The sequence below is a fragment of the Leucoraja erinacea genome, unplaced genomic scaffold, assembly GCF_028641065.1.
Source record: "Leucoraja erinacea ecotype New England unplaced genomic scaffold, Leri_hhj_1 Leri_832S, whole genome shotgun sequence".
Lineage (NCBI taxonomy): Eukaryota > Metazoa > Chordata > Chondrichthyes > Rajiformes > Rajidae > Leucoraja > Leucoraja erinaceus.
In genome coordinates, this window is record NW_026576765.1 from 42,887 (window position 1) to 70,151 (window position 27,265).

At 48.9% G+C, this 27,265-nt stretch overlaps 1 protein-coding gene across 2 annotated transcripts in view; it reads left to right on the top strand.

The window, feature by feature from the left end:
* LOC129694872 (RNA-binding protein FUS-like) overlaps positions 1-25,582 on the top strand; it is a 41,045-nt gene extending 15,463 nt beyond the window's left edge. The window contains exons 5-9 of one of the 2 annotated variants that reach the window (XM_055631629.1): positions 3,479-3,783; positions 8,815-9,067; positions 18,591-18,625; positions 21,224-21,259; positions 25,143-25,582. In XM_055631629.1, coding sequence (XP_055487604.1) covers positions 3,479-3,783; positions 8,815-9,067; positions 18,591-18,625; positions 21,224-21,259; positions 25,143-25,369 — 856 coding nt within the window. In that variant the 3' untranslated portion in view covers positions 25,370-25,582. The remainder of the gene's footprint in view (positions 1-3,478; positions 3,784-8,814; positions 9,068-18,590; positions 18,626-21,223; positions 21,260-25,142) is intronic. The other variant, XM_055631630.1, reaches the window with a different exon arrangement.
* Positions 25,583-27,265: the final 1,683 nt, after the last annotated feature.

Sequence of the window (27,265 nt, forward strand, 5' to 3'; positions counted from 1 at the left end):
ATTCCCGGGATGGCGGGACTGTCATATGCTGAGAGAATGGAGCGGCTGGGCTTGTACACTCTGGAGTTTAGAAGGATGAGAGGGGATCTCATTGAAACATGTAAGATTATTAAGGGTTTGGACACGCTAGAGGCAGGAAACATGTTCCTGATGTTGAGGAAGGACATCCTTGCTATTGAGGGAGCCCAGCGTAGGTTCACCAGGTTAATTCCCGGGATGGCGGGACTGTCATATGCTGAGAGAATGTGGAGCGGCTGGGCTTGTACACTCTGGAGTTTAGAAGGATGAGAGGGTATCTCATTGAAACATGTAAGATTATTAAGGGTTTGGACACGCTAGAGGCAGGAAACATGTTCCCGATGTTGTGGGGGAGTCCAGAACCAGAGGCCACACACACACAGTTTAAGAATAAGGGGTCGACCATTTAGAACGGAGATGAGGAGAAACGTTTTCTCCCAGAGAGTTGTGAATCTGTGGGATTCTCTGCCTTAGTGGAGGCCGGTGGAGGCCGGTTCTCTGGATGCTTTCAAGAGAGAGTTAGATAGTTCTTAAAGATAGCGGAGTTAGGGGATATGAGGTGTAGGCAGGGAAGGGGTGCTGATTGTGGATGATCAGCCATGATCATATTGAATGGCGGTGCTGGCTCAAAGGGCCGAATGGCCTACTCCTGCACCTGTTGTCTATTGTCTATTGCATCTTACTTGTGGGTGATTAATTACATCTAGGCTGGATTACTGTAACGCGCTCTATTTTGGTGTTGCTCGTTCTTCACTGGCTCGTCTCCAGTTGGTTCAGAATGCTGCTGCTCGCCTTTTAACTAGGACTCGAAAGAGGGAGCACATATCGCCAATTCTTGCCTCCGTACACTGGCTCCCGGTGCACTTTCCAGTTCATTTTAAGATACTGTTATTTTTTAAATCTCTGAATGGGCTCGTCCCGCCTTACCTCTCTGAGCTGCTCCACCCATACGCTCCTGCCTGGTCCCTCAGGTCAGCGGGTCAGCTGCTCCTGGAGGTACCGAGGTCTTGTCGGAGGCTCAGAGGGGATAGAGCCTTCTCTGTTGCTGCTCCGGCACTCTGGAACACCCTGCCGTTGCACATCAGACAGGCCCCCTCACTGTTCATCTTCAAATCCAGTGTTAAAACACATTTGTACTACCTGGCTTTTGACCATGCCTGAGGCTTTGTTTCTGTTTGTGGTGTTTTTGATGTTTCTTTATTTTACATGTCTTTTCCTACTATTTCTTTTGATTGTTATTTTTGGTGTGTATTCACTTTTTTGTCAATAGAAACATAGAAACATAGAAATTAGGTGCAGTAGTAGGCCATTCGGCCCTTCGAGCCTGCACCGCCATTCAATATGATCATGGCTGATCATCCAACTCAGTATCCCGTACCTGCCTTCTCTCCATACCCCCTGATCCCCTTAGCCACAAGGGCCACATCTAACTCCCTCTTAAATATAGCCAATGAACTGGCCTCAACTACCCTCTGTGGCAGAGAATTCCACAGATTCACCACTCTCTGTGTGAAAAAAGTTCTTCTCATCTCGGTTTTAAAGGATTTCCCCTTTATCCTTAAGCTGTGACCCCTTGTCCTGGACTTCCCTAACATCGGGAACAATCTTCCTGCATCTAGCCTGTCCAACCCCGTAAGAATTTTGTAAGTTTCTATAAGATCCCCTCTCAATCTTCTAAATTCTAGAGAGTATAAACCAAGTCTATCCAGTCTTTCTTCATAAGACAGTCCTGACATCCCAGGAATCAGTCTGGTGAACTGTCTCTGCACTCCCTCTATGGCAAGAATGCCTTTCCTCAGATTTGGAGACCAAAACTGTACGCAATACTCCAGGTGTGGTCTCACCAAGACCCTGTACAACTGCAGTAGAACCTCCCTGCTCCTATACTCAAATCCTTTTGCAATGAAAGCTAACATACCATTCGCTTTCTTCACTGCCTGCTGCACCTGCATGCCTACTTTCAATGACTGGTGTACCATGACACCCAGGTCTCGCTGCATCTCCCCCTTTCCCAATCGGCCACCATTTAGATAATAGTCTGCTTTCCTGTTTTTGCCACCAAAATGGATAACCTCACATTTATCCACATTATACTGCATCTGCCAAACATTTGCCCACTCACCCAGCCTATCCAAGTCACCCTGCAGTCTCCTAGCATCCTCCTCACAGCTAACACTGCCCCCCAGCTTAGTGTCATCCTCAACAGCCTTCTCTGTTGCTGCTCCGGCACTCTGGAACACCCTGCCGTTGCACATCACACAGGCCCCCTCTCTGTCCATCTTCAAATCCAGTGTTAAAACACATTTGTACTCCCTGGCTTTTGACCATGCCTGAGGCTTTGCTTCTGTTTGTGGTGTTTTTGATGTTTCTTTATTTTACATGTCTTTTCCTACTATTTCTTTTGATTGTTATTTTTGGTGTGTGTTAACTTTTTTGTCAATGATTAGTGATGTACAGCACTTTGTTGCAGCTATGTTTGTTTTTAAAGTGCTCTATAGTCAATAGTCAATAGTCTATTTAATTGTCATTTGGACCCCTGGAGGTCCAAATGAAATGCCGTTTCTGCAGCCATACATTACACACAAATAGACCCCAGACACAACATAATTACATTTTACATAAACATCCATCACATAGCTGTGATGGGGCCAAAAAAACTTATCTCTCCACTGCACTCTCCCCCCCCCCCCCCCCCCCCCCCCGATGTCAGAGTCAAAGTCAAAGCCCCCGGCTGGCGATGGCGATTGTCCCGCGGCCATTGAAGCCACGCCAGGTGGTGCGAGGTCGCACACCGGGTCTTGGTGTTAAAGACCCCGGTGTGCGCTCGCAGAGTCCCGCGGCCATTCCAAGCCGTGCGGGGCAGTGGTGTCAGGCCCCGCTCCAGGAGCTCTTCGACCCCACAACTCGGGCGAGAGAAGTCGCCGTTGCAGGAGCCCCGAAAAGCGGTCTCCCTCCAGGGATCCGCGGGCTCCCGGTGCCGCCGTCCGCAGACCCGCAGTAGCAGCCTCCGCATCAGCGGCAGGCAGCGGCAGCGCTCCTCCACCGCTCCACCCGCTCTGGTCTCGGCCAGCTCCGCGACGGTGACGGTGAGTCGGCACCAGAGTCCCCGGCTTCTTCCTGTTGGAGGCCGCTCCTCGTTGCGGCCCCAACGACAACTGAGACCCGACGAGAAAAGGTCGGGTCTCCAGTGCAGGGAGAGATTCAAAAGTTCCCACCCCACCCCCACCCCCCACACACACACACCCCAACATAAAATAACAAACACTACATAAAAACACAGACAAAAAATAATAAAAAACGCAGACAGGCTGCAGAGGCCGCTGCTGACCAGAGCCGCGCCGCCTACCGGATAAATAAAATTATTATTATTATTATGATCAGCCACGATCACTAGCTCAATGTGAAGAATGTATCGTCTGTATTTGACTGTGTCACTCTTTAACCTCCCCCCTCCCACCAGCGGCTACGGGGGAACGAACTCGCAGGCAGGCAGCTACGGGCACCAGCAGGGCGGCGGTGGTGGTGGAGGAGGTGGAGGCAGCGGCGGTTACGGCCAACAAGGCTCGTACGGACAACAGTCGGGGCCCTACAGCGGGCAGCAGCAAGGGTCGTACAGCGGGCAACAACAAGGGTCCTACAGTGGACAACAACAAGGCTACAGCGGCCAGCAACAAGGCTACAGCCAGCAGCAAGGATACCAGAGCCAGCAGAGCGGAGGCTACGGGCAGCAAGGCCAATACAGTGGTGGCGGTGGATCAGGTGGAGGTGAGTCCCCCACATGCCCTGTCTGGATGAGGGAATTGAAGGCAACATCTCCAAGTTTGCGGATGACACTAAGCTGGGGGGCAGTGTTAGCTGTGAGGAGGATGCTAGGAGACAGCAAGGTGACTTGGATAGGCTGGGTGAGTGGGCAAATGTTTGGCAGATGCAGTATAATGTGGATAAATGTGAGGTTATCCATTTTGGTGGCAAAAATGGGAAAGCAGACTATTATCTAAATGGTGGCCGATTGGGAAAGGGGGAGATGCAGCGAGACCTGGGTGTCATGGTACACCAGTCATTAAGGGTAGGCATGCAGGTGCAGCAGGCAGTGAAGAAAGCGAATGGTATGTTAGCTTTCATAGCAAAAGGATTTGAGTATAGGTGCAGGGAGGTTCTACTGCAGTTGTACAGGGTCTTGGTGAGACCACACCTGGAGTATTGCGTACAGTTTTGGTCTCCAAATCTAAATGGTGGCCGATTGGGAAAGGGGGCGATGCAGCGAGACCTGGGTGTCATGGTACACCAGTCATTGAAAGTAGGCATGCAGGTGCAGCAGGCAGTGGTGAATCTCTGGAACTCTCTGCCACAGAGGGTAGTTGAGGCCAGTTCATTGGCTATATTTAAGAGGGAGTTAGATGTGGCCCTTGTGGCTAAGGGGATCAGGGGGTATGGGGAGAAGGCAGGTACGGGATACTGAGTTGGATGATCAGCCATGATCATATTGAATGGCGGTGCAGGCTCGAAGGGCCGAATGGCCTACTCCTGCACCTAATTTCTATGTTTCGAAGAAAGCGAATGGTATGTTAGCTTTCATAGCAAAAGGATTTGAGTCTAGGAGCAGGGAGGTTCTACTGCAGTTGTACAGGGTCTTGGTGAGACCACACCTGGAGTATTGCATACAGTTTTGGTCTCCTAATCTGAGGAAAGACATTCTTGCCATAGAGGATTTGAGTCTAGGAGCAGGGAGGTTCTACTGCAGTTGTACAGGGTCTTGGTGAGACCACACCTGGAGTATTGCGTACAGTTTTGGTCTCCAAATCTGAGGAAGGACATTATTGCCATAGAGGGAGTGCAGAGAAGGTTCACCAGACTGATTCCTGGGATGTCAGGACTGTCTTATGAAGAAAGACTGGATAGACTTGGTTTATACTCTTTAGAATTTAGGAGATTGAGAGGGGATCTTATAGAAACTTACAAAATTCTTAATGGGTTGGACAGGCTAGATGCAGGAAGATTGTTCCCGATGTTGGGGAAGTCCAGGACAAGGGGTCACAGCTTAAGGATAAGGGGGAAATCCTTTAAAACCGAGATGAGAAGAACTTTTTTTCACACAGAGAGTGGTGAATCTCTGGAACTCTCTGCCGACAGAGGGTAGTTGAGGCCACAGTTCATTGGCTATATTTAAGAGGGAGTTAGATGTAGCCCTTGTGGCTAAAGGGATCAGGGGGTATGGAGAGAAGGCAGGTACAGGATACTGAGTTGGATGATCAGCCGTGATCATATTGAATGGCGAATTGTGCAGGCTCGAAGGGCCGAATGGCCTACTCCTGCACCTAATTTCTATGTTTCTATGTCTTGTCACCCTCTCCCTCCACCTACAGCGAGCGCCGTGGTTCAGTACACGGAGAGGTTGAGGACTAGCGGGTGTGAGCTACAGAGAGAGGACTAGAGGATGTGAGTTGCTGGGAGAGAGGTTGCCAGGGCTAGTGGCTGTGAGCTACAGGGACAGGTTGGGGCAGGGCTGGGTCTCTATTCCATGGAGCAGAGGGGGATGAGGGGTGATCTTATAGAGGTGTACAAAATCATCAGGGGAATAGATTGGGTAGAATTTAGAAGATTGAGGGGGGGAATCTTATAGAAACTTACAAAATTCTTAAGGGGTTGGACAGGCTAGATGCAGGAAGATTGTACAGAGTATTGTGTGCAGTTTTGGCCTGTTGGCCTTCGTAACAAGAGGAGTTGAGTCTAGGAGCAAAGAGGTCCTTCTGCAGTTGTACAGGGCCCTGGTGAGACCACACCTGGAGTATTGTGTGCAGTTTTGGCCTGTTGGCCTTCGTAACAAGAGGAGTTGAGTCTAGGAGCAACGAGGTCCTTCTGCAGTTGTACAGGGCCCTGGTGAGACCACACCTGGAGTATTGTGTGCAGTTTTGGTCTCCAAATTTGAGGAAAGAATTTCTTGCTATTGAGGGAGCCCAGCGTAGGTTCACCAGGTTAATTCCCGGGATGGCGGGACTGTCATATGCTGAGAGAGTGGAGCGGCTGGGCTTGTATACTCTGCAGTTTAGAAGGATGAGAGGGAATCTTATTGAAGCATATAAGATTACTAAGGGTTTGGACAGGCTAGATGCAGGAAGATTGTTCCCGATGTTGGGGAAGTCCAGAACAAGGGGTCACAGTTTAAGGATAAGGGGGAAATCCTTTACCACCGAGATGAGAAAAACATTTTTTTTTCACACACAGAGAGTGGTGAATCTGTGGAATTCTCTGCCACAGAAGGTAGTCGAGGCCACACAGTTCATTGGCTATATTTAAGAGGGAGTTAGATGTGGCCCTTGTGGCTAAAGGGATCAGGGGGTATGGAGAGAAGGCAGGTACGGGATACTGAGTTGGATGATCAGCCATGATCATATTGAATGGCGAATGGTGCAGGCTCGAAGGGCAGAATGGCCTCTACTCCTGCACCTATTGTCTATGTCTCTTGCCCAGAGTAGGGGAATCGAGGACCAGAGGACACTGGTTCAAGTTGGGGGGGGGGGGGGGGGGGATTTAATAGGAAGATGAGGGGCAACATTTCCACACAGAGGGTAGTGGGTGTATGGAGCGAGCTAGCGGAGGAGGTTGTTGAGGCAAGATTTAAGAGACCTTTAGATGGGTTCATGGATAGGACAGGTTTGGAGGGTTCTGGGATGCGGACAGGACCAGCAATTTTTCACAGTGAGAAGTTAAGTGGAAAGTAAAATGTTTAAAGTTTTAAGATGAATAACTTGTGAAATATACCTATCGTATACTGTTTTGACGTAATTCAGGGCAGGGCAGACACGATCAGACCATGTTATCAGACCAAGTGGGACCCATTGGGTCCTGTCCCCTCAACGCGTGGTTGTGGGGGTGGGGGCGGCGTCCCACACACACACACACACACACACACACACACACACACACACACACACTAACCACCCCCCTCACACACTTGATATATTAATATTCTTTTTATTTTAATATTATTTAATCCCCTTGCCCTATGCACTCATGCATAGCCCCCAACTGCGCAGGCATGGCTAGAGAGGGAGGCCAGACATGCACACAGACAAGATGAGAGTTTTAGTAATATACTAGACTAAGTGGGACCCGTTGGGTCCCAGTCACACAGGAGGCCTGGCCCCCCCAACGCAACCTGTTCCCCAACACAATATTCCACCACACACCCATAGCCCCCACGGGAGTCCTGGTCCCCCAACGCAATATTCCACCACTCACCCGATCCCCCAACGCAATAATCCACCACTCACCCGATCCCCCAACGCAATAATCCACCACTCACCCGATCCCCCAACGCAATAATCCACCACTCACCCGATCCCCCAACGCAATAATCCACCACTCACCCGATCCCCCAACGCAATATTCCACCACTCACCCGATCCCCCAACGCAATAATCCACCACACAACCCGTCACCCCATCGCAATATTCCACCACTCACCCGATCCCCCAACACAATATTCCACCACCCACAGCCCCGACGGGGAGTCCTGGTCCCACAACGCAATATTCCACCACTCACCCATAGCCCGCAAGGGAGGCCTGGTCCCCGAACGCAACCAGTTTCCCAACGCAATAATCCACCACTCACCCGATTCCCCAACGCAAATCCACCACTCACAATCCACCACCACACACCCGATCCCCCCACGCAATAATCCACCACTCACCCGATCCCCCAACGCAATAATCCACCACTCACCCGTAGCCCCCACAGTAGGCCTGGTGCCCGAACGCAACCAGATTCCCCAACGCAATAATCCACCACTCACCCGATTCCCCCAACGCAATATTCCACCACTCACCGGATCCCCCAACACAATATTCCACCACTCACCAGATTCCCCCAATGCAATATTCCACCACTCACCCGATCCCCCAAAGCAATATTCCACCACTCACCAGATCCCCCAAGGCAATATTCCACTACTCACCGAATCCCCCAAACGCAATATTCCACCACTCACCGCATCCCCCAACGCAATAATCCACCACTCACCCGTAGCCCCCACAGTAGGCCTGGTGCCCGAACGCAACCAGTTCCCCAACGCAATAATCCACCACTCACCCGATCCCCCAACGCAATAATCCACCACTCACCCGATCCCCCAACGCAATAATCCACCACTCACCCGATCCCCCAACGCAATAATCCACCACTCACCCGATCCCCCAACACAATATTCCACCACCCACCCATAGCCCTGACGGGAGTCCTGGTCCCACAACGCAATATTCCACCACTCACCCGATCCCCCAACGCAATAATCCACCACTCACCCATAGCCGCCAACTGCGCAAGGGTTGCTCATCCTCCGCAACGTACCTCGGTGACTGCCAATCACCCCCCCCCCCGGACACTTATTATTATTTATTCAAATCGTTTGCTATGTCGCTCTTCAAGGGAGATGCTAAATGCTAAAATGCTAGAGCCCTGCCAGCCGTAACAAGTGCAAATGCATTTCGTTGTCTCTGTACTGTACACTGACAATGACAATTAAAATTGAATCTGAATCTGAATCTGAGAAGGGTCGAGATGGCCTGTTTCCGTGCTGTAATTGTTATATGGTTATAAGACAGAGCAGTGATAGAGGGCACAGTCCTCTTCCAAGTCCGGAAACAAGTTAAGAGAGTTAACAAGTTCCAGGAAAGGAATGTCTCCAAGATCAGATTTTTATAAGTATAGAGGTATACTAGACCAAGTGGGACCCGTAGGGTCCCGTCACCTCAACGCTGTTAATTAACCCTACCAATCTCCCCTCTCCACCCTCAGGCGGTTACAACCAGGACTCCAGCCCAGGCGGTGGCTATGGTAGCCAGGAGTCTGGCGGTGGCGGTGGTGGAGGCTACGGCGGGCAGTCGGACAGCCGGGGCCGAGGCCGTGGCGGTTACAGTCGCGGAGGAGGAGGAGGAGGGGGCGGTGGTGGCGCTGGAGGACCAGGAGGCGGCTTTGAGCGCGGTGGAGGAGGAGGCGAGAGGGGCCGTGGCGGTCGAGGCGGCAGCAGCAGAGGCGGCGGGGGCATGAGGTAAGGGTCGGCTCGTTCTCCGTCTCGGATCTCTGCGGGGGGGGGAGGGGGAGGGGGTTCAGCCGGAGAACCCGGGCAGAACGGTGGACGAGAGCTGTGGAGGGGGCAGATAAGGGATGAGGGGGTAAGGAGATGGCGAGGGGGAGGGGGAGTAGATGGAGATGAGGTGGGGAGAGTATATGCCCTGTGCTGTCAAATGCTCAGTGTTCATATCCTCATAAGCCCTTAATAATCTTATATGTTTCAATGAGATCTCCTCTCATCCTTCTAAACTCCACAGAGTGTACAAGCCCAGCTGCTCCATTCTCTCAGCATATGACAGTCCCACCATCCCGGGAATTAACCTGGTGAACCTACGCTGGGCTCCCTCAATAGCAAGAATGTCCTTCCTCAATAGCAAGAATGTCCTTCCTCAATAGCAAGAATGTCCTTCCTCAAAGTTCTCTGAGGCAGAGAATCCCACAGACTCACACAACTCTCTGGGTGGAAAAGTTTCTTCTCATCTCCTTTCTAAATGGCCGACCCCTTATTCTTAAACTCTGTGTGTGTGTGGCCCCTGGTTCTGGACTTTCCTCCCCCAACATCAGGAACATGTTACACAAAATAGCTGGAGAAACTCAGCGGGTGCAGCAGCATCTATGGGGCGAAGGAAATAGGCAACGTTTCGGGCCGAAACCCTTCTTCAGACGGGTTCTTCAGTCTGAAGAAGGGTTTCGGCCCGAAACGTTGCCTATTTCCTTCGCTCCATAGATGCTGCTGCACCCGCTGAGTTTCTCCAGCTTTTTTGTGTACCTTCGATTTTCCAGCATCTGCAGCTCCTTCTTAAACATCAGGAACATGTTTCCTGCCTCTAGCGTGTCGAAGCCCTTAATAATCTTATATGTTTCAATAAGATTCCCTCTCATCCTTCTAAACTCCAGAGTGTACAAGCTCAGCCGCTCCATTCTGTCAGCATATGAAGACCCGCCATCCCGGGAATTAACCTTATAACAAGTTTCCTGTCTCTCGCGTGTCCAAACCCTTAATAATCTCATGTTTCAATAAGATCCCCACTCATCTTTCTAAACTCCACAGAGTGTACAAGCCCAGCCGCTCCATTCTCTCAGCATATGACAGTCCCTTCTCCGTTCTAAATGGCCTCATTCTTATAACACTCATCATATGCCTGAGATGGGGGGTTGGGAGAGAGTGGGAGGATAGAAACATAGACAATAGGTGCAGGAGTAGAGGCCATTCGGCCCTTCGAGCCTGCACCATTCGCCATTCAATATGATCATGGCTGATCATCCAACTCAGTATCCTGTGCCTGCCTTCTCTCCATACCCCCTGATCCCTTTAGCCACAAGGGCCACATCTAACTCCCTCTTAAATATAGCCAATGAACTGTGTGGCCTCAACTACCTTCTGTGGCAGAGAATTCCACAGATTCACCACTCTCTGTGTGTGTAAAAAAAAAATGTTTTTCTCATCTCGGTCCTAAAAGATTTCCCCCTTATCCTTAAACTGTGTGTGGCCCATTGTCCTGGACTTCCCCAACATCAGGAACAATCTTCCTGCATCTAGGCTGTCCAACCCCTTAAGAATTTTGTAAGTTTCTATAAGATCCCCCCCCCTCAATCTTCTAAATTCTAAGCCGAGTCTATCCAGTCTTTCTTCATATGAAAGTCCTGACATCCCAGGAATCAGTCTGGTGAACCTTCTCTGTACTCCCTCTATGGCAAGAATGTCTTTCCTCAGATTTGGAGACCAAAACTGTACGCAATACTCCAGGTGTGGTCTCACCAAGACCCTGTGCAACTGCAGTAGAACCTCCCTGCTCCTGTACTCAACTCCTCTTGTTATGAAGGCCAACAGGCCAAAACTGTACGCAATACTCCAGGTGTGGTCTCACCAAGACCCTGTACAACTGCAGTACAACCTCCCTGCTCCTATACTCAAATCCTCTATGGCAAGAATGTCCTTCCTCAGATTAGGAGACCAAAACTGTACGCAATACTCCAGGTGTGGTCTCACCAAGACCCTGTACAACTGCAGTAGAACCTCCCTGCTCCTAGACTCAAATCCTTTTGCTATGAATGCTAACATACCATTGGCTTTCTTCAAGAGGGTGGGTGTGGCCCCTGGGGGGTTCTGGACTTCCCCCCCCCCCCCCAACATCAGGAACATGTTACACAAAATAGCTGGAGAAACTCAGCGGGTGCAGCAGCATCTATGGGGCGACGGAAATAGGCAACGTTTCGGGCCGAAACCCTTCTTCAGACGGGGAAAAAAAATGTTTTTCTTCATCTCGGTCCTAAAAGATTTCCCCCATATCCTTAAACTGTGTGTGTGGCCCCTTGTTCTGGACTTCCCCAACATCGGGAATAATCTTCCTGCATCTAGCCTGTCCAACCCCTTAAGAATTTTGTAAGTTTCTATAAGATCCCCCCCTCAATCTTCTAAATTCTAAGAGCCGAGTCTATCCATTCTTCTTCATATGAAAGTCCTGACATCCCAGAATCAGTCTGGTGAACCTTCTCTGTACTCCCTCTATGGCAAGAATGTCTTTCCTCAGTGTACGCAATACTCCAGCTGTGGTCTCACCAAGACCCTGTACAACTGCAGTAGAACCTCCCTGCTCCTCTACTCAACTCCTCTGTTATGAAGGCCAACAGGCAAAAACTGTACGCAATACTCCAGGTGTGGGTCTCACCAGACCCTGTACAACTGCAGTACAACCTCCTGCTCCTAGACTCAATCCTCTATGGCACGAATGTCTTTCCTCAGATTAGGGAGAGCAAAACTGTACGCAATACTCCAGGTGTGGTCTCACCAAGACCCTGTACAACTGCAGTAGAACCTCCCTGCTCCTAGACTCAAATCCTTTTGTATGATGCGCATACATTGGCTCTTCACTGGGTGGGGTGTGTGTTCACTCACGGGTGGTGAGAGGTGGTACATCCTCGAAATGGTCACCAGGCTGCTGTCTTTCCGAGGGTAGGGGGGGGAATTCTAACTATCCAAGCGAAGAAGCCTGCTTGAAATTGATGTCTATCTCTCTTGTTCACTGTGCCTCGAAATGGTCACCAAAACAGCCAGTTAAGAGAATCGAAATGCCGGTGTCAACAAAATAGAGAGAGTACAGAGGAGATTTACTAGAATGTTGCCTGGGTTTCAGCAACTAAGTTACAGAGAAAGTTTGGAACAAGTTATATGGATGGGAAGGGAATGGAGGGTTATGGTCTGAGCGCAGGTAGATGGGACTAGGGGAGATTATGTGTTCGGCACGGACTAGAAGGGTCGAGATGGCCTGTTTCCGTGCTGTAATTGTTATATGGTTATATGGTTATGTTAGGTCTTTATTCTTTGGAGCGCAGAAGGTTAAGGGGGGACTTGATAGAGGTTTTTAAAATGATGAGAGGGATAGACAGAGTTGACGTGGAAAAGCTTTTCCCACTGAGAGTAGGGAAGATTCAAACAAGGGGACATGACATGAGAATTAAGGGACTGAAGTTTAGGGGTAACATGAGGGGGAACTTCTTTACTCAGAGAGTGGTAGCTGTGTGGAATGAGCTTCCAGTGGAGGTGGTGGAGGCAGGTTCGTTTTTATCATTTAAAAATCAATTGGATAGTTATATGGATGGGAAGGGAATGGAGGGTTATGGTCTGAGCGCAGGTATATGGGACTAGGGGAGATTATGTGTTCGGCACGGACTAGAAGGGTCGAGATGGCCTGTTTCCGTGCTGTAATTGTTATATGGTTATAACTCAGCGGGTGAGGCAGCATCTCTGGAGAGAAGGGGGTCGGGCAATGTTTCCCTCTCTCCAGAGATGCCGCCATCACCCGCAGAGCCACTATCTCTTTGTACATCTCCATTCAACAGGGCAATCTCTTGTGTGTTATAAAAAGTGTTCTCAGCAGAAGGTGGTGGAATATATTTGATGTACTGTTTAAACTGAATCGAGTGTTTTTAATTTAATAATCAACCCGTCAGCCGGGTTTGTTGAGGGTCTTGGGAGGGCGAGAAAATTGACCAGTCGCTGGTTGGTGTAAAAGAACTCTGGTGAACGTTATTCAGTGTTAAAGGTCTCTCTCTCGCTCTCTCTCACACACACACGCACAGTGTGTGGCATCACAGTTGTCTTAAGATGCTGGTTTAAATAAAAAAGGTGCTAGAGTAACACAAAATGCTGGAGTAACTCAGCGGGACAGGCAGCGTCTCTGGAGAGAAGGAATGGGTGACGTTTCTGATAAAGGGTCTCTGTTCCTTCTCAATAATAATATTAATAATAAAAATCGTAAATACATGCATCACAATTTCAGAAGCACTGTTCGAGCGGAGCTACAACCTCTCAGTGGAATAAAATGCTCTATCTAATGTCCCTGTCACACTTAGGAGACTTTGCGCCCCACCCAATATTTCCATACGGTTCCTGGAGGTTGCAGGTAGGGAGACTGACAAAAAAACCTCCGGGAACCGCACGGAAACCTTGGGTGGGGCGCAATGTCTCAAGAGGTGTCCGATCAGGTTTCCCAAGTGGGACGGGGGCTTTGCTCTTTTGAAAGCATCCAGAGAACTGGCCTCCACCGCCCTCTTTGAGGCAGAGAATCCCACAGATTCACAACTCTCTGTGTGAAAAAGACATAAAAATGCTGGTGAAACTTAGCGGGTGAGGCAGCATCTATGGAGCGAAGGAATAGGCGATGTTTCGGGTCGAGACCCGTCTTCAGACTTAGAATAATAATAGATAAATAATAACAACATTGGGAAGTCAGAATGTGAAATATTTCACCGTATCGTGTTATAGCTGGACAAAATATTGGCTATAGGATCAGTGCAGAATTCAGTGGTGATGACCGTGGGGTAGAAATTGTTCGTTAATCTTGTGGTGTGTGAAACGACGGGCTAGTAACGCTCTCACGAGGGGCAGAAGGGCCACCAGGTGATGTGCAGGGTGAGACGTTTAAGAGAGAACTGCAGATGCAGACTATTATCTAAATGGTGGCCGACTAGGAAAAGGGGAGATGCAGCGAGACCTGGGTGTCATGGTACACCAGTCATTGAAAGTAGGCATGCAGGTACAGCAGGCAGTGGTGAATCTCTGGAACTCTCTGCCACAGAGGGTAGTTGAGGCCAGTTAATTGGCTATATTTAAGAGGGAGTTAGATGTGGCTAAGGGGATCAGGGGGTATGGGGAGAAGGCAGGTACGGGATACTGAGTTGGATGATCAGCCATGATCATATTGAATGGCGGTGCAGGCTCGAAGGGCCGAATGGCCTACTCCTGCACCTAATTTCTATGTTTCTAAGAAAGCGAATGGTATGTTAGCTTTCATAGCAAAAAGGATTTGAGTATAGGAGCAGGGAGGTTCTACTGCAGTTGTACAGGGTCTTGGTGAGACCACACCTGGAGTATTGTGTACAGTTTTGGTCTCCTAATCTGAGGAAGGACATTCTTGCCATAGAGGATTTGAATCTAGGAGCAGGGAGGTTCTACTGCAGTTGTACAGGGTCTTGGTGAGACCACACCTGGAGTATTGCGTACAGTTTTGGTCTCCAAATCTGAGGAAGGACATTATTGCCATAGAGGGAGTGCAGAGACGGTTCACCAGACTGATTCCTGGGATGTCAGGACTGTCTTATGATGAAAGACTGGATAAACTTGGTTTATACTCTCTAGAATTTAGGAGATTGAGAGGGGATCTTATAGAAACTTACAAAATTCTTAAGGGGTTGGACAGGCTAGATGCAGGAAGATTGTTCCTGATGTTGGGGAAGTCCAGGACAAGGGGTCACAGTTTAAGGATAAGGGGGAAATCCTTTAAAACCGAGATGAGAAGAACTTTTTTCACACAGAGAGTGGTGAATCTCTGGAACTCTCTGCCACAGAGGGTAGTTGAGGCCACAGTTCATTGGCTATATTTAAGAGGGAGTTAGATGTGGCCCTTGTGGCTAAAGCGATCAGGGGGTATGGAGAGAAGGCAGGTACGGGATACTGAGTTGGATGATCAGCCATGATCATATTGAATGGCGAATGGTGCAGGCTCGAAGGGCCGAATGGCCTCTACTCCTGCACCTATTGTCTATGTTTCTATGCTGGAAAAATCGAATTGCAGACAAAAATGCTGGAGAAACTCAGCGGGTGAGGCAGCATCTATGGAGCGAAGGGTCTCAACCCGAAACGTCACCAATCCCTACACTCCATAGATGCTGCCTCACCCGCTGAGTTTCGCCAGCATTTTGTGCCTCATAAAGTATTATTGTATATGGACAAAAATGCTGGAGAAACTCAGCGGGTCAGGCGGCATCTGTGGAGCAAAGGGATTGGTGACGTTTCGGGTGTAAGTGAGTCCGACCACAAATTGGAGGAGCAACGTCTTGTGTGGAGGTGATGTTTCGGGGCGAGACCGTTCTGCAGACTGATTTGTGATGTCTTGGGTCTTCAGACTGATTTGAGGGCGGTGGGAAGAAGAAAGGAAGAGGCGGGGACAGTAGACTGTGGGAGAGCACCTCATATTTTGCTTTGGTAGTTTACACCCCAGCGGTATGAACATTAACTTCTCCAATTTCAGGTAGTCCTTGCTTTCTCCATCCATTCCCAGCTCTCCCACAAGCCTGCTGTCTCCGCCTCTTTCTTTCTTCTCCCCCCCCCCCCCCCCCCCCCCCCCACATCAGTCTGAAGAAGGGTCTCGACCCGAAACGTCATTTATTCCTTTTCTCCGTTGTTAAGGTTCATTTCTTAAAGCAGACGACTCGCTATAGGTTAGGTAAACCCACACAAGCTTTACTGATCACCAGCCGGCGAGAGTGTCGGGGATACAAAGTCAAGTATGCAACACACACTTGACTCCTCTCCTCCCTCTTTCTGCCCCCTCTCTTGTGAAGGTTCACGTCTTAAAAACAGACAACACACAATGGGTTAGGTAAACCAACTCGAGCTTTACTGATCATCAAGATCATCGCCGGCTGGTGATCAGTAAAGCTTGAGTTGGTTTACCGAACCCATTGTGTGTTGTTGTCTGTTGTTAAGAAGCGGAATTTAACAGTGAGAGGGGAGGACAGGAGAGGGGAGGAGAGAGGAGAGGAGAGGAGAGGGGAGGAGAGGGGAGGGGAGTGGGAGGGAGGGAGGAGGAGAGGAAAGGGGGAGAGGAGATAGGAGAGGGGAGGGGGGGAGAGGAGAGGAGAGGGGAGGAGACGGGGAGAAGGGAGGAGGAGAGTAGAGGGGAGGGGAGGAGAGCAGAGGAGAGGAGAGGAGAGGAGACGGGAGGAGAGGAGACGGGAGGAGAGGAGAGAGGAGAGGAGAGGGGAGTCAAGTGTGTGTTGCATACTTGACTTTGTATCCCCGACACTCTCGCCGGCTGGTGATCAGTAAAGCTTGAGTTGGTTTACCGAACCCATTGTGTGTTGTTGTCTGTTTTTAAGAGGAGGAGGAGGAGAGGAGGAGAGGGGAGGAGAGGAGAGGAGAGGGGAGGAGAGGAGAGGAGTCAAGTGTCTGTTGCATACTTGACTTTGTATCCCCGACACTCTCGCCGGCTGGTGATCAGTAAAGCTTGAGTTGGTTTACCGAACCCATTGTGTGTTGTTGTCTGTTGTTAAGAAGCGAACTTTAACAGTGAGAGAGCGGAGAGGAGAGAGGGGAGAGGAGGAGAGGGGAGGGAGAGGGGAGAGGGAGGAGAGGGGGGGGAGGGGAGGGGGGGCGAGAAGAGGATAGGGGGGGTGAGGGAGGAGAGGGGGGGAGAGGGGGAGGAGGAGGAGGAGAGAGGAGGAGAGGGGAGGAGAGGAGAGGAGTCAAGTGTGTGTTGCATACTTGACTTTGTATCCCCGACACTCTCGCCGGCTGGTGATCAGTAAAGCTTGAGTTGGTTTACCGAACCCATTGTGTGTTGTTGTCTGTTTTTAAGAAGCGAACTTTAACAGTGAGAGGGGGAGAGAGAGAGAGGAGAGAGTAGAGGAGAGGGGAGTCAAGTGTCTGTTGCATACTTGACTTTGTATCCCCGACACTCTCGCCGGCTGGTGATCAGTAAAGCTTGAGTTGGTTTACCGAACCCATTGTGTGTTGTTGTCTGTTTTCAAGAAGTGAACCTTCACAAGAGCTGGGGCAGAGAGGGGGGGGGAGAGAGGGAGTCAAGTGTCTGTTGCATACTTGACTTTGTATCCCCGACACTCTCGCCGGCTGGCTGGTGATCAGTAAAGCTTGTTACTTTAGACATTAGAACATTTCTTGTCGAGAAATGGTCGGAGGACTGACCTTGTCCATGGTCTCACAAACCAATCTAAAAACTAGACTTCTTCGCAAGCATTTAACCTCCAAAAACACGTCGTAAATCCCACTCACAGTATAACGGGCAGCCTAAAATTTAACGGCAATACAGGCCAAATGGCCACTGGATATTCTCGCCATAAATGCAGCCTCACCCGCTGAGTTTCTCCAGCATTTTTGTCTACCTGCTGGGGATGAACCGAGTGTGTGCGATGCCTTCCCTTCTCTTAGCTATCGAGATCTCTACCAGGGCACAGGCAGGCAAGGCAGGAAGGTGTGTGTGTTGGCGGTGATCTGGGCTGTATAGATGACTCGTTGTTGTGTCTACCGAGCTGCTGCCTGAGTTACTCCAGCATTTTGTGTGTTATAGGTGTGTGTGTTAAAGGACGCAGGTGAGTATGTGTCTGGGCTGTGTTTGATAAAAACTATGGATGAAATATATGAATTGTGAAAACAAGTCTACCATGTCTGATGTTAACAAACTGCACTTTTGTGTGTCACAGGTATACAGAGTGAAATGATCTTAAAACATTTACGCCACGCTATACACTAGTCTACATTAAACAGCCCGATATTAGAGTTTGTTTCTCAGCATAAGGAGGTTTTTATTTGGGTTTTTTTTTGCATGCTGTACACTCTCAAACAAAGGCAAAACGCTGGCACAAATCAGTTGATTCTTAATGTGTCTTTTATACGAAAGAAGAGAGAGAAAAACAAGCCTCGTTGCCTCGTTATAGAGATTTTAAAAAATCGATATCTCTCTTTGCCGTGTGTTTTTAAGTTACGAACATTAAAAAAAAAAGGTGTTATAAAGTCAACAAAAGGTGTCCTTACTCTAGATATTCTGCGTTGTCCCCTTTGCTGGGATGAATTTGGTGTTGCAATTTGCAGGTTTTTAATATCTATTTTGTTTTTTTGACTCGTATAAAAAGATCAAACCGTGTCAGTGAGATATGAAGGTAAAATTGTCCTCAGGTTAGCTCTGCGAATATCCTTTATATCTCGATATATATATATATCTCTCTCTCTCTAAGGTTGGGTTCTAGGGAATATTTGGTGGATCTGGAGAGATTTAAGGTGTGGTTTCACATTTGCATCAGTGTTAAAACAAAACAAAAGGTCTTTTTTTTTTGAAACAGGAGAAACTAAAAGGAAATAATGTGTGTGTTTGCATAGGCCTTGAGTTCAGCACAAACAAACAAACACACACACACACGCACGCACACACTCCCACACACACTCACGTCGAAAGCCTTCAATTTCTGCAAATTTCTCTTCTCAGCTGTACAGAGCGAGGTGGATTCAATAAGTTCGGTGGTAAGTTCAGAGATAAAGACCAAAAAAAAAGCAAAAAGAACTATATAAATATTGATTTTATCTTTTAAAAAAAAGGGAGCACATTTGATGTGTGTTTTACCGTAGTAATGTGAGCTAGCTGGGTGTTTATTTTAGATTGGGAGACGGGGGGGGGGGGGGGAATGAGTAACAGGTTTGGGGGGGCGGTTGTGTACATTGTGGACCCATCACGGCCAGACCGGGTCCGGTAAGGTTCCGGTAAGTATTTCTGGGCAAGGTACAAGAGTAATTCATCTATATATTAGAAAAAAATCTATATGAGTGTGCGTGTGTGTGCGCTCAAGGGCACACTACTAGTTACGAGAAAAAAAAACTTTAAAAGGTTCATGGTTTTGCATGGTTTCAGTTAATGGTTACTCAATCCAAAACGAAAACTTAAACTGGTGGAGTTAAAGCAGAACGTTTTCACATCTAGGGTTTGCCTGTTTATATTTGAGTGTGTGTGTGTATATATATATATTTACAATGCTGACTCAGAGAGGGGTGGGCTGTCTAGTTTGGTTTTGTGGAATTTGAAATGTGTTTTACCACAGAGGGGAGGGGGTGATGTGTTATGTTGTGAAGTCACACACAGCCCACATAGTCCCACCTGCCCGCGTTTGGCCCATATCCCTCCAAAAATGCCCACGTCCTAGTCCCACCTGCCTGCGTTTGGCACAATATCCCTCCAAACATGCCCACGTCCTCTCACCTTAAACCCGTGTCCTCTGGTCCTCGATTCTCCCACTATTCCCCTGGTGATTTTGTACACCTTTATAAGATCGCCCCTCATCCTCCTGCGCTCCAAGGAATAATGTCCCAGCCCTTTGCCCCATCCTCTCCCTGTAGCTCAGGCCCCTCGAGTCCCGGCAACATCCCCGTAAATCTTCTCCTCTCCAGCTCGACGACATCTTTCCTGTAACCAGGGTGACCAAAACCTAAACGTGGCCTCACCATCATACAATAAACTAAAACATCGCGGAAACTGGCCCTTCCCCACTGAGTCCACGCCGACCAGCGATCGCCCCGTACACTAGTTTAGTTTAGAGATACAGCGCGGAAACAGGAGGCAAAAGTCGGCCATCTTGAACCAGGCCCCAAACTCTCGCCCTCCTCTCCCTGCTTCAACTATTCCCTTTTTACTTCAGAGATACAGCGCGGAAACAGGCCCTTCCCCACCGAGTCTGTACTAGCCCGACCAGCGATCGATCCATCGCCCCGTACACTAGTTTAGTTTAGAGACACAGCGCGGAAACAGGAGGCAAAAGTCGGCCATCTTGAACCAGGCCCCAAACTCTCGCCCTCCTCTCCCTGCTTCAACTATTCCCTTTTTACTTCAGAGATACAGCGCGGAAACAGGCCCTTCCTTCCCCACCGAGTCCGTGCTGTCCAGCGATCGCCCCCGTACACTAGTTTAGTTTAGAGATACACTGCGGAAACAGGAGGCAAAAGTCGACCATCTTGAACCAGGCCCCAAGCTCGATCAACGATCGCCCCGTACACTAGTTTAGTTTAGAGATACAGCACGGAAACAGGCCCTTCCCCACCGAGTCCACGCCGACCAGCAATCGCCCCGTACACTAACGCTATTCTACACTAGGGACACTTTTTTCACATTTCTACCAAGCCAATTGATAGGGGCTCTTTTTACATATATACCAAGCCAATTAACCTACAAACCCACACGTCTTTGGCGTGTGGCAGGAAACTGGAGCGACGGGAGAAAACCCACACAGGTCACGGGGAGAGAGAACGTGCAAACTCCGTACAGACAGCACCCGTGGTCAGGAAGGAACCCGGGTCTCTGTGTCAACTCTACCGCTGTACCAACTGAACTCTGGTTCATCCCAGCTGTTTTTTTTGTTTCAAAGGGCAGAAAAGTTTGCTTAGGGGTGTAGCGAAGGTGTTAAAATACGAGGTCGCACGCACGCACACACACAAACAACCGCACGGGTGTGTATATATATATATATATATAATATATTTAAAGACACAAGCAACGATGGGAAGAAACTCCACCTGTTCCTTTGCTGTGTTGGGTTTAATGGTGGCTCTTGAGCAGTCACCCATCGCTAGTCCCTGATGGGAGATGGAAGGGCCTGGAGGCCGACTAGATCGGGGTCGGTGCTGGACGACCGATCAGGGTTGGCGGGGGGACGTGAACGATAAATTTAAAAAACATCGCAAAACACACGCGCACACAAAGACAGAGTGTACAAAAGCCACCGGCTGCCGATGCTGCTGCTGCTGGGATGCAAGGTGGTGTAGGATTGGTCTTGGTGACTTCTAAACCCCCCCCCACACACACCCCCCCTCCCCTCCCGCAATAACAAAACCGGCAAGTAGGCTGGACCGGAGAGGTCCTTGTTACCATGGTGGTGTTGTTTTGATATTTCCCCGCAAGCTCGGGGTTGTCTTGCTAATTGTGTGGCGCGCCTTCGCCAGCTCGGGCCTCATTAATCTGTGTACCGCTTTTCTTTTTCTCACCCGCCTGCCTCTCCCCAACCCCTTCCCCTCCTCTCCCCCACCCCCCCACCTTCCTCAACGCCCAACCGCCCACCCGCGACGGAAAACGCCAAGGACCCAGAGACCAAGGGCCGGGATCGTCCAACTCTGGTAGGTGGCGGGAAGGGGGAGGGGCATCAGGGGGAGGGGGCATCACCCCGTCTCCTACCTAGACGCGGTTACCGAACGGGGTACTCATCATGCTGGTCCCTCCCCTCGCTCCAGGCTGCAGGGCCCGAGTACGGGGGGGGGGGGGGCCCCCCCCCCCCCCCCCCCAAAGTTTTTTCAGATTGTAAAGGATGAATTTTTCAGATAAGGCGATTTTGGACTCCAGGGGAAAAACCTCTACCGGAATATGTAAAAAAAAATTACCGTTAGTGCATCGTTTTTTCGAGAAGATGTGATTATACACACACACACACACACACAAATAAATAAATACACATACAAGATCAGACTTAATAGGTACTAGACGTAGAAACATAGAAATTAGGTGCAGGAGTAGAGGCCATTCGGCCCTTCGAGCCTGCACCATTCGCCATTCAATATGATCATGGCTGATCATCCAACTCAGTATCCCGTACCTGCCTTCTCTCCATACCCCCTGATCCCTTTAGCCACAAGGGCCACATCTAACTCCCTCTTAAATGTAGCCAATGAACTGGCCTCGACTACCCTCTGTGACAGAGAGTTCCAGAGATTCACCACTCTCTGTGTGAAAAAGTTCTTCTCATCTCAGTTTTAAATGATTTCCCCCTTATCCTTAAGCTGTGACCCCTTGTCCTGGACTTCCCCAACATCGGGAACAATCTTCCTGCATCTAGCCTGTCCAACCCCTTAAGAATTTTGTAAGTTTCTATAAGATCCCCTCTCAGTCTCCTAAATTCTAGAGAGTATAAACCAAGTCTATCCAGTCTTTCTTCATAAGACAGTCCTGCCATCCCAGGAATCAGTCTGGTGAACCTTCTCTGCACTCCCTCTATGGCAAGAATGTCCTTCCTCAGATTTGGAGACCAAAACTGTACACAATACTCCAGGTGTGGTCTCACCAAGACCCTGTACAACTGCAGTAGAACCTCCCAGCTCCTAGACTCAAATCAAATCCTCTATGGCAAGAATGTATTTCCTCAGATTAGGAGACCAAAACTGTACACAATACTCCAGGTGTGGTCTCACCAAGACCCTGTACAACTGCAGTAGAACCTCCCTGCTCCTAGACTCAAATCCTTTTGCTATGAAAGCTAACATACCATTGGCTTTCTTCACTGCCTGCTGCACCTGCATGCCTACGTTCAATGACTGGTGTACCATGACACCCAGGTCTCGCTTGTAGACCAAGGGGTTCCGGTGGGGGGCGGCACACACTAACCACCTCCTACGCACACAAATACTAACCCCCCCCCCCCCCTTGATATTATATTAACATTATTAATTTGCCCCTATCCACTCATGCATAGCCCCCAACTGGCAGTTGCGTCTGGAGGGGGACAGAGAGGCAGCAGAAACAGAGAGAGAGGGGGGGAACAGCAGCGGGCAGCCGGGTGATGTCTCTCGCAGAGCATGCAAGCCCACTAACGTCTTCAGCCAAAGCCAGCTGGTTTTATTTTCTAAGTTATTTCAAATTTTATAACATTTTAATTAATAACTCGAGAAATAATGCGCAAATTTTTCAGATAATGCGATTTTTTGACCACGAGTTAAATCTATCGGAATATGTAAAAATGTTACCGTTAGCAAATCGGGTTTTTTTTTTAGATGAGATTATACACACACACACGCACACACATACATACAAGATCAGAGTTTTAATAGTTCAAGTCAAGTTTATTTGTCACATACACATACGAGATGGGCAGTGAAATGAAAGTGGCAATGCTCGCGGACTTTTGTGCAAAAGACAAACAACAAAACAACCAAACAAATTATAAACACAATCATAACACACATATTCTTTTACATGATAAATAATGGAAGGAAAAACGTCCAGTAGAGTTAGTCCCTGGTGAGAATTGCCTCTGGGAAGAAACTCCTTCTCAACCTCTCTGTTCTCACCGCATGGCAACGGAGGCGTTTGCCTGACCGTAGCAGCTGGAACAGTCCGTTGCAGGGGTGGAAGGGGTCTCCCATGATTTTGTTTGCTCTGGAGTTGCACCTCCTGTTGTATAGTTCCTGCAGGGGGGCGAGTGAAGTTCCCATAGTGCGTTTGTTCGGCCGAACGCACTACTCTCTGCAGAGCCTTCTTGTCCTTGGCAGAGCAATTCCCAAACCAGATGGTAATGTTCCCGGACAAGATGCTTTCCACCGCCGCTGCGTAGAAGCACTGGAGGATCCTCGGAGACACTCTGAATTTCCTCAATTGCCTGAGGTGGTAAAGGCGCTGCCTTGCCTTACTCACGAGTGCTGAGGCGTGTGATGCCCATGTCATATCCTCGGAGATGTGGACTCCCAGATATTTAAAATAGTTCACCCTATCCACAGGACCCCATTTATCCTTGACCAATTTTTCTAGACCAATTGCAAACCCGTTGGTCTGCTCCTCCAAAGCACCCGTCCCCTACCCATAGCCCCCACCTTGGGGGGGGGGATACAGCGCGGAAACAGGCCCTTCCTCACCGAGTCCGTACTAGCCCGACCAGCGATCGATCCATCTGCAGGAACTATACAACAGGAGGTGCAACTCCAGAGCAAACCCAAAGTTTTTTCAGATTGTAAAGGATGAATTTTTCAGATAAGGTGATTTTGGACTCCAGGGGAAAAACCTCTACCGGAATATGTAAAAAAAAAATTGCCGTTAGTGCAACGTTTTTTCGAGAAGATGTGATTATCCACAAACACACACACACACACAAAGAATAAATAAATACACATTTATGATCAGACTTAATAGGTACTAGTTTAGTTTAGTTTAGAGAAACTAGTTTACAAGAAACTAGTTTAGTTTAGAGATACAGCGCGGAAACAGGAGGCTAAAGTCGGCCATCTTGAACCAGGCCCCAAAAGTCGGCCATCTTGAAACAGGCCCCAAAAGTCGGCCATCTTGAAACAGGCCCCAAAAGTCGGCCATCTTGAACCAGGCCCCAAACTCTCGCCCTCCTCTCCCTGCTTCAACTATTCCCTTGTTACTTCAGCGCGGAAACAGGACCTTCCTTCCCCACCGAGTCCGTACTAGCCCGAGCAGCGATCGCCCCGTACACTAACACTATCCTACACACTCTAGCGACAATTTTTACATTCGCCGAAGCCAATTAACCTGCAAACCCGCACGTCTAATTGATTCCTGGGATGTCAGGACTTTCGTAGGAAGAAAGACTGGATAGACTCGGCTTGTACTCGCTAGAATTTAGAAGATTGCGGGGGGATCTTATAGAAACGTACAAAATCCTTAAGGGGTTGGACAGGCTGGATGCAGGAAGATTGTTCCCGATGTTGGGGAAGTCCAGAACAAGGGGCCACAGTTTAAGGATAAGGGGGAAATCCTTTAAGACCGAGATGAGAAAAACATTTTTTTCCCCACACAGAGAGTGATGAATCTGTGGAATTCTCTGCCACAGAAGGTAGTTGAGGCCACACAGTTCATTGGCTATATTTAAGAGGGAGTTAGATGTGGCCCTTGTGGCTAAAGGGATCAGGGGGTATGGAGAGAAGGCAGGTACAGGATACTGAGTTGGATGATCAGCCATGATCATATTGAATGGCGAATGGTGCAGGCTCGAAGGGCCGAATGGCCTCTACTCCTGCACCTAATTTCTATGTTTCTAGTGTACGGGGCGATCGCCGGTCGGGCTAGTACGGACTCGGTGGACCCGGGAAGGAAGGGCCTGTTTCCACTCTGAATCTGAAGTAAAAAGGGGATGGTTGCAGCAGGGAGAGGAGGGCGAGAGTTTGGGGCCTGTTTCAAGATGGCCGACTTTTGCCTCCTGTTTCAAGATGGCCGAATTTTGCCTCCTGTTTCTGCGCTGTATCTCTAAACTAAACACTAATGATTTGCCCGCAGGATCCGACCAGGACAACTCTGACAACAACACCATCTTCGTGCAGGGACTGGGTGAGAGTGTGACTGTGGAGGCTGTTGCCGAATTCTTCAAGCAGATCGGCGTGATCAAGGTGAGATTTGTGGCCCGTAGTGGCCCTGCCATCCATCCCCATGCACGTGCCCCAGGCAACAGGCCATTCGGCCCACCTAAGAGTCCCGAAGCAGGGCCGCACACAGTTCAAGAATAAGGGGTCAGCCATTTGGGACTGAGATGAGGAGAAACTTTTCCACCCAGAGAGTTGTGTGAATCTGTGGCCATTTGGGACTGAGATGAGGAGAAACTTTTCCACCCAGAGAGTTGTGTGAATCTGTGGCCATTTGGGACTGAGATGAGGAGAAACGTTTCCACCCAGAGAGTTGGGACTGAGATGAGGAGAAACTTTTCCACCCAGAGAGTTGTGTGAATCTGTGGCCATTTAAAGTGGTCTTTAAAATGATGAGAGGGATAGACAGAGTTGATGTGGACAAGCTTTTCCCTTTGAGAATAGGGAAGATTCAAACAAGAGGACATGACTTCAGAATTAAGGGACAGAAGTTTAGGGGTAATGGGAGGGGGAACTTCTTTACGCAGAGAGTGGTGGCTGTGTGGAATGAGCTCCCAGTGGAAGTGGAGGAGGCAGGTTCATTGGTATCATTTAAAAATAAATTAGATAGGCATATGGATGAGAAGGGAATGGCGGGTTGTGGTATGAGTGCAGGCAGGTGGGACTAAGGGGAAAAAAACATTTGTTCGGCATGGACTTGTAGGGCCGAGATGGCCTGTTTCCGTGCTGTAATTGTTATATGGTTATATTTGGGGCTGAGATGAGGAGAAACTTTTCCAGCCAGAGAGTTGTGTGAGTCTGTGGCCATTCGGGACTGAGATGAGGAAATACTTTTCCACCCAGAGAGTTGTGTGAATCTGTGGCCATTTGGGACTGAGATGAGGAGAAACTTTTCCACCCAGAAAGTTGTGTGAATCTGTGGCCATTTGGGACTGAGATGAGGAAAAACTTTTCCACCCAGAGAGTTGTGTGAATCTGTGGCCATTTGGGACTGAGATGAGGAGAAACTTTTCCACCCAGAGAGTTGTGTGAATCTGTGGGAATCTGTGGGATTCTCTGCCACAGAAGGCAGTGGAGGCCGATTCACTGGATGTTTTCCATTGAAATGAAATAGATCTTCTGGCGATTAATGTGGGAAAAGCAATCAACCGATGGGCGGAATTGGACAATTGAATAGAATCTAACATTAGGAGCTAAAAAATTGCAGTGAAAGGATGAGGCTGTAAATCTATACCCAAGACGACAGAAATAGTATCAAAAATGTCCTTCCAATATTTTTCCAAAAGTGGGCAAGCTATTAACCATATAACAATTACAGCACGGAAACAGGCCATCTCAGCCCTACAAGTCCGTGCCGAACAACTTTTTTTCCCCTTAGTCCCACCTGCCTGCACTCGTTACCATAACCCTCCCATCCCCTTCTCATCCCATATGCTTATCCAATTTATTTTGGTAAAATGATACCAATGAACCTGCCTCCACCACTTCCACTGGAAGCTCCATTCCACACCGCTACCCACGGCTCTCTCTGAGTAAAGAAGTTCCCCCCTCATATTACCCCTAAACTTCTGTCCCTTAATTCTGAAGTCATGTCCTCTTGTTTGAATCTTCCCTATTCTCAAAGGGAAAAGCTTGTCCACATCAACTCTGTCTATCCCTCTCATCATTTTAAAGACCTCTATCAAGTCCCCCTTAACCTTCTGCGCTCCAGAGAATAAAGACCTAACTTATTCAACCTTTCTCTGTAACTTAGTTGTTGAACCCCGGGCAACATTCTAGTAAATCTCCTCTGTACTCTCTCTATTTTGTTGACATCCTTCCTATAATTGGGCAACCAAAATTGTACACCATACTCCAGATTTGGTCTCACCAATGCCTTGTACAATTTTAAGATTACATCCCAGCTTCTATACTCAATGCTCTGATTTATAAAGGCTAGCATGCCAAAAGCTTTCTTTACCACCCTATCTACATGAGATTCCACCTTCAAGGAACTATGCACAATGACTGGTGGCCGATTGGGAAAGGGGGAGATGCAGC